Source organism: Oryza sativa, chromosome 6, assembly GCF_034140825.1.
Source record: "Oryza sativa Japonica Group chromosome 6, ASM3414082v1".
In the NCBI taxonomy this organism is placed as follows: domain Eukaryota; kingdom Viridiplantae; phylum Streptophyta; class Magnoliopsida; order Poales; family Poaceae; genus Oryza; species Oryza sativa.
The window spans coordinates 30,011,164-30,018,434 of NC_089040.1; the positions used below are offsets into that span (position 1 = coordinate 30,011,164).

Below are 7,271 nucleotides of genomic sequence, written 5' to 3' on the forward strand. Positions count from 1 at the left end.
ATCCTTTTAAACCATTACATATTTTTCTAGAAAACCAATATCCTATTAATTGAGCCCTACTCGAGCGCTAGGCTTAGAAAATTTTTGGCTCCACCGCTACTACACAGAATTCCGTTCCGAGCCAGGAACCCCTTTTCCTGCATGCGCGTGACGCACACCAATCATATCACAACACTAAACCGAGCAAAACTAAGGCCCAAAAAAGAAGCAAACTGGCTAAAACCAAGCCGTGCGATTCTGACCCGTGTGTACGTCCACATCGTCAAGCCGCTCAATGGATCCAGCTCATGTACGTTACATTACACCCTCTTCTCGTCTCTGGTCCAACCATCCGACCGAAAGGCTACCCTTCCACTCCAGTGGCCTATAAAAACCGCAGCTCGCACAACGATCTTTCACCACCACTGCACGAAAACCATCTGATCGATCGATCAAAAACCGAATCCAATCCAACAGTGTTACACACACACACGATGGTTTCTTCTTCCAATCCCGGGAGAACGCCGCCGTTGGTGGCGGCGATTGTGTGCTCCGTGCTGCTGCTCGCCGGCGGCGCCGCCGGCAACTTCTACCAGGACGTGGACATCACTTGGGGCGACGGCCGCGGCAAGATCCTCGGCAACGGCCAGCTCCTGACGCTGTCGCTGGACAGGTCGTCCGGCTCCGGCTTCCAGTCCAAGAACCAGTACCTGTACGGCCGCTTCGACATGCAGATCAAGCTCGTCCCCGGCAACTCCGCCGGCACCGTCGCCACCTTCTACGTACGCATCGCATCGATCATCGCCAATCGAGTACATATGCGTATGCCTGCCTGTAAGAGCTAATGGTGATTGGGTGTTGCGTGGAAGCAGCTGTCGTCGCAGGGGTCGCAGCACGACGAGATCGACTTCGAGTTCCTGGGGAACGCGAGCGGCGAGCCGTACACGGTGCACACCAACGTGTACAGCCAGGGGAAAGGCGGCCGCGAGCAGCAGTTCCGCATGTGGTTCGACCCTACCAAGGACTTCCACACTTACTCCGTCCTCTGGAACCCCTCCCACATCCTGTACGTATCACGGTTATGTTCTTTTCAACTTTTTTTACACCAATGCACTTATACATTAGTAGAGTCGTGGTTATATGACTCAACTCATTAGAATATAAATTCTGTTGCTTACGAATATTAAGTAATTTTATCATACTTGAAAAGTACTGGGAGGTGCCATATTTTTTAATTTAAAATTTAGTACATCTAACTACTAATTATCTTGAGTTACCAAAATTTCTAGTATAAAATCTTATTACCTCTAGACACTTTATCAAGAATTATAAAATTCCTCATGAATATTATGCATGTGTAGATGGGCTTTTAATAAGATTTTAGTGATATCGAAAATATATCATTGGTTTGTGTTAGAGTGTATAGTGGTGTGCGCGTGCGCGCGTTTATCGTGGTAATCGCTAAAATGACAAAAGGATCAACTTCTGTTAATCTGTTTTGTTTGTTCAGTTTCTACGTGGACGGGACGCCGATACGGGAGTACAGGAACACGGAGGCGACGACGGGGGTGGCGTTCCCGCGGGCGCAGGCGATGCGGGTGTACGCGAGCCTGTGGGACGCGGAGGAGTGGGCGACGCAGGGGGGGCGCGTGAGGACGGACTGGTCGCGGGCGCCGTTCACGGCGTCGTACCGCGGGCTCGCCGCGAGCGGGTGCACGTCGCAGGACGCCACGGCGTGCGCCAACCCGGGGAGCCCGTGGATGTACCAGCAGCAGCTGGACAGCGCGTCGCAGGACCGGCTCCGGCAGGTGCAGAGGGACTACATGATCTACAATTACTGCGCCGACACGTACCGGTTCCCCCAGGGGTTACCGCCGGAGTGCACTGCCAAGTAGGAAAAAAAAAGGGGCACTTGAAACTATTTTATTGTAGAATTATTCTGTATCTATTGCTGTATGTGTTATTGTCGTGTAAAAAGTAGTAGAGAGATGGGAAAAGGATACGAGGAAGATAATAAGTCGACGACGATGGATGTATAATAAGTTTGTTTGTCAAAAGTGGCTTTAAAGATTGTGAGAAATATTCTTTGGGCATTTCGATCTGTTGTTACAATGACATGGTACATATGCGACGGGGACCGGTTCACGCGCCATTACGCCAAATTCGACCCAAAGATTAGGATTGAAGTGCAATTAGAACGATTGGAAAAATGATTGATGGAATGGAACCAACCGCCCTGGGCACCCGGCGGCGGCTGGACTTCCGTACGAAGACAATCTTTCATCAGGGGTCCAACTTTGCGCACCAAAGCTCAGGACCTCAGAATTCCACAGACGCGCATGCACGCCATGACGCCAGCCTCCTATGATCCTATCAGAGACAATTAGCCATGATTTCGAAATATAAAATTTGCTAAATGATATTTAAACGTTGTGATCTTTACTGTAGAACATAACAAGAACATGTATCCGCTATAGAACATGTGAAAAGTACGAATATACCCCGAGAACCATATGCTTGTAAAGTGAGTGAGGATGTGTTCGCTGCAGGCGGTTGGGAACGTATCTCCAGCGCACGGAAAACAGAGTGGTCTATTAGCGTGTGATTAATTAAGTATTTGCTAATTTTTGTTTTCAAAAATAGATCAATATATTTTTTAAGCAATTTTCGTATATAAACTTTTTGCAAAAAAACAACATTTAGTAGTTTTAAAAGCGTGCGCACGGAACATGAAAAAGATGGGTTGGGAACCCTTGCTGCTAAACTAAGCTTGAGTCTAGTTTAAACCCTGGCCACTTTGACTCCCCGATCCCCTTGTGTCCTCGACGTCCTTGCATCCAATATGAGTGTGCAACTATAGGAGCAATTCACCTGTGCGGAGGAGGAGGGGTGCAGGAGGGGAGGCGGCGATGGCGAGGCTTCCTCACCTCTGCTCTCTCTCCGCTCCCGTTGTCGTTCTGCTCCCGCCGCTCCGCCGCTCCGCCGCTCTCTCCATCTTGCTCGCCGCCGATGATAAAGCAGGAGGAGTTGGGTAACTGACATGTGGGTCCAAGAATTATTTTATTTTTATTTTTATTTAAGTTTGTTTTTATTTTAGTGCCACGTAAGCACCACATCGATGCCATGTGGAATGAATACCAAGTCAACCCACCATGTAGGATGAAACCGCCTCCGAAACCGCCAGAGAGTTGATTTGCAACAGTTTTGAAAGTTAAGGGACGGGTTATACCCGGTTTTGCAGTTGAGGGGTGCGATTCAACCACGCTCATGAGTTGAGGGAAGCAAAATAGACTTATTCCTACATTTGTTTTGTTGGTCTGGCCCGCAAACCAGTCCACCGCGGAAAAGAGGATGGGCCGTGTGTCCAGTTCCGCCTTCCGAACTCCAAAGCCTTATATTTGGCTGTGGGCTACATCGCTCTGTGATGGACAGTAAGGCCTGGTAGAAGGAAAAAGTACACCGAAGGTCCCTCAACTTGTCATCGAGTTACAAAATCGTCCCTAACCACGAAACCGGATACAACTCATCCCCCAACTTATAAAACCAGTGTAGGATTAGGTCCCTCGGTGGTTTTGCACCCGGTTTTGTCCGACGTGGCGGCTGAGTCAGCGTGAGACCCACGTAGGACCCACATGTCAGGATGCCACTTCAGCAGGCTGGCCTCTCCCTTCCTCTCCTTTCCTCTCTTCTCTCTCTTTCTCTCTCTCACTCCTCTCTGGACTTGGCAGGCCGGTCGACGGTGGGGAGGAGGTCGCCGGCGATGCGGTGGCGGAGACACGGGAGAATGGGACGGCGGCGGCAGGGCGAGGCGGCGTCGGCGGGCGAGCGCGGTGGCGGAGAGGAGGCGGCGGCGGCGGCTGCGACGCGGGAAGCCGAAGGCGACGGCGTGGGTGAGCGTGGAGGCAAAGTGAAGAAAGCTCACCTCCTCTTGGATCTAGCCACGCCGCCTGGCACCTGCCTCGCGGCCGCCAGCTTCGCCTTCGCCGGAGAGGCCGTCGTCGGGGCTGGCAGATTCTCCTACACCACCACCACCACTGGTTTCTGCTGCTCTGGCTGCGGCTGCGTCGGCGGCGGCGCAGGCGTCGGCAGAGACGACGACGATGAAGAAGAAGGAAAGGCAGCGCAGAACGCCTTGAGAAGCTCGTCGGCGTAGGAGAATCTGCCAGCCCCGCGTCTCTGGACTGGGCAGGCCTCTACGAGTTCAGGTCCAGCAGCTCGATGTATAGCTACAATGAGAATTGTACTGGAGTATGAGATAGTCAATCCGTGATGAGATAAATGATAGCTCACTAGTAGCTGCATTCAATCACCTCCATCAACACCTCCACCTCCTAGCATTCGTTCATTAGCAGCATTAACCTGAGAAATATGAATAACTGTCATCTTCTTCGTCGTCATACCCAGATAGTTAAGAGTTAGAGATTATTGCTTTAACAATTTTGCAAATATTTCTAGAAAGATTGAGGATTAGTGAAAGTCAAACACAAGACTAATCCCACCAAATGTGTGGCCACGCGCACTAATCCTACCAAATCCACACGAGCAGCATCAGATTCGAAACGCACCATAGCCACGAACACAAGCATCGGCAAGGATCGAGGAAGGGAATGAATTAACAAGGAAGGAAGGACGTACGATGGCGACGGTGGCGCCGTCGACGGACCAGAGGGTGATGTCGTCCTTGTGCAGCTTGAGCGCGCCCGCGCCCGCATCCGCCGACAGCCGGAACGCCTCGCCGCCGCTGAGCCCAAGTGCCGCCGCCATGGCGAACGATGCCCTCGTCGCGCCGCTGCTCGGTGGCCGCCGCCGCCGCTGCTTGGGGAGGAGTGGGAGAGGGAGTGGGAGCCGCGACGGCGTCGTCGCCGCCGCCGCCTCTCCGCCACCGCGCTCGCCCGCCGACGCCGCCTCGCCCTGCCGCCGCCCTCCCATTCTCCCGTGTCTCCGCCGCCGCATCGCCGGCCGACCGTCGGAACTCCTCACCCGGCGACCTCCTCCCCACCGTCGGCCGCCCTGCCCAGTCCAGAGAGGAGTGAGAGAGAGAGAGGAGGAAGGGAGAGGCCAGCCTGCTGACGTGGCATCCTGACATGTGGGGTCCACGTGGGTCCCACGCTGGCTCAGCCGCCTCGTCGGACAAAACCGGGTGCAAAACCACCGAGGGATCTAATCTACACTGGTTTTGTAAGTTGGGATGCGTTGTATCCGGTTTTACGGTTAGGCGACGATTTTGTAACTCGATAACAAGTTGAGGGACCTTCGGTGTACTTTTTCCCTGGTAGAATTGTGCACAAGATTGGGCTTCTCCTGTACCCCACTTTGCACCTAAGCTAAGCCCAAGAAGGCTACGGGATTGGGAATTTGGGAACCCGCTTTTGCACGTAGCCTGTCACTAGTAGAAACTACAAATCTACAAGGAAATCCACGTTTTCCTCAAACGATTATGGGCAAACGAAAGGGATAGATATCCCAGGCGAATCTGTCGGCACTCGGCAGCAACACGATGCAGCATCGTGCGGAATAGCGGCAGGATTTCTCGTTGCACCACACGACGACGTCGTAATAGAAGCGCTAGCTAGCTACACCACCAGTGGCACGGTCGCGACGACGACGTTGCCTCGTCCGGTCATCAGTCGAGCTGAGGCGATGACAAGAGAAAAATTGACAATGTCTGATACTCTGATGCCAAAGTTAAATCGCGACGCGACGTAAGATCGATCAGCATCAGCACCGGCGCCGACGAGCCCGCGTGTTGATCGGTGATCGCGTTGCGCGGTCACAGGCCTTCCCGTTGTCAATGCGGACGATTTGTGGTCTCACCGGCTATCGAATCGCAGTAGCAAGATGTGGATGCATCCGGTAAGTACTATAAGTCTATAACTCCTATTACCAATATTGATCGGGGATTTTTTTTTTCGCGAACAGATAAAATGATTACACGTCAATATATTATAAGAAAACGAGTTTTTGTTACACAGCACCACTCAGCTAGACAAGCCTATGTCAGGGGATTGCTGTGACATCCCGACCCAATAAGGATTAGGCCTGTGTGGCCCATATAAGTTGTGTGCGCATGTTTAGTACCACCTTACTAGTTTAGCCGAGTGGAACCGACTTATAAGGCCTCTTCCTTCCAACCACATCACTCCCGGGTTAACCCTTTTACACGAAGCGATAACGAAAGTGTAAGGGGAGTGATGTGTGTAAGTGGGCCTGCTTATCGGTTGGGCTACGCTACGCGGTTTTGGAGGGATGGTTGTTACAATTGCAGATTTGCTATTTAGCGCAGCTGTGCTCCTGACTTACGTTTTTTTTTTTCTAGAAACTTTCGTATGGAAATTTCCAGGAATTCAGCTGCGCTAAACTATTTTGTTTGTTGCACTCGCGGTACATATGAGCACGGACGAAAGCATGAAAAGGGTAGGACAATGATAAAATTTTCCAGCTGTGAACTTTTGAGTTGAGCGATCGGACAGGATTGTTCATGCACAAGCACAATGGATAATGATTGGGTTCCTTGATATTTCGAGTGGTGATTGGGGTTACTAGCGGCAGAGCAGAAAACAATGCAGGATTTCAGGCAACATCAAAGCTGGATCAGTTGCACAAAAAAGCACAAAGGCACTAACACCCAAACATTAAACCCTACTACCCGAAAGCAAAGCCTTTTGCCGAGTTCGTAGCCTCTTGAGCGCCGCACCACGGTTTAGCTGGACACAGACAGTGTCCAGAGTTCAGAACAGAGTACACATTTAAGCTCTCAGCAAGCTACGATCGAGTTGGATCCAGCTCGATGTTCATAGGCCGAGTTGAAAGTTCAGCAAATGCATTCTTGTTGCTCGTCAGTGGCTATTAAAGCCTCCTTTAAATTCGGATGGGTTTCAACTTTCAAGGCCATGCCTTTCATCTCTGCGAGATGATTGACATAATTTGGGTTGTTTCAGGCCATGTGCCATCACATGTGTTCTCCAAGCTTATAGTTAAACAGATAGTGTGATTTATAGCTTGCATCTCCATCACCTTCCAACTAGGATGAAGTGCATACATGATAGATCTAGATAGTAACTGAAACCCAAGTAGTGACAAGCAACTGAATTATCTTCTTTCAGAAAAGAAGCAACCGAGTTTTCTCATACTTGACCAAACTTAATGATGTCCAGGACTATCTAAGGCGTGATCCAATCCAAGAGGAGGACTAGTCTTGCACGTATAGCAGCTGTCCGCAGGAGAGGGACTGGTCCCTCAGTTATCAGAAAGTCGCTTTAGAATGCCATTGATGCATCAAAAGTAGTAATCCC

The 7,271-nt window shown here is 51.0% G+C and overlaps 2 protein-coding genes across 2 annotated transcripts; one reads left to right on the top strand and one right to left on the bottom strand.

Annotated features, from left to right (window-relative positions):
- Nucleotides 1-397: 397 nt before the first annotated feature.
- On the top strand, nt 398-2,072 carry LOC4341942 (xyloglucan endotransglucosylase protein 7). The gene is made up of 3 exons (XM_015785680.3): nt 398-761; nt 852-1,045; nt 1,490-2,072. Exons 1-3 carry the CDS (start codon nt 474-476, stop codon nt 1,872-1,874), a joined length of 867 nt encoding a protein of 288 aa, XP_015641166.1. The 5' UTR covers nt 398-473; the 3' UTR covers nt 1,875-2,072.
- Nucleotides 2,073-3,423: 1,351 nt separating this feature from the next.
- LOC9271654 (uncharacterized) lies at nt 3,424-5,032 on the bottom strand. The gene is made up of 3 exons (XM_015785681.3): nt 4,615-5,032; nt 4,290-4,338; nt 3,424-4,205 (listed from the first exon to the last, which is right to left on the bottom strand). The coding sequence occupies exons 1-3, from the start codon at nt 4,930-4,932 to the stop codon at nt 3,997-3,999; spliced, it is 576 nt and encodes a 191-aa protein (XP_015641167.2). The 5' UTR covers nt 4,933-5,032; the 3' UTR covers nt 3,424-3,996.
- Between the last annotated feature and the right edge of the window lie 2,239 nt (nt 5,033-7,271).

Excerpts from the sequence above, each read along its gene's own strand:
- LOC9271654 (XM_015785681.3), bottom strand. The coding sequence starts at position 4,932 with ATGCGGCGGCGGAGACACGGGAGAATGGGAGGGCGGCGGCAGGGCGAG. Across the intron at positions 4,339-4,614 it reads ACGGCGCCACCGTCGCCATC|GTTAATGCTGCTAATGAACG; the intron begins GTACGTCCTTCC and ends CATATTTCTCAG. Across the intron at positions 4,206-4,289 it reads AGGTGGAGGTGTTGATGGAG|CTATACATCGAGCTGCTGGA; the intron begins GTGATTGAATGC and ends TTCTCATTGTAG.
- LOC4341942 (XM_015785680.3), top strand. The coding sequence starts at position 474 with ATGGTTTCTTCTTCCAATCCCGGGAGAACGCCGCCGTTGGTGGCGGCG. Across the intron at positions 762-851 it reads GCACCGTCGCCACCTTCTAC|CTGTCGTCGCAGGGGTCGCA; the intron begins GTACGCATCGCA and ends GCGTGGAAGCAG. Across the intron at positions 1,046-1,489 it reads TGGAACCCCTCCCACATCCT|TTTCTACGTGGACGGGACGC; the intron begins GTACGTATCACG and ends TTGTTTGTTCAG.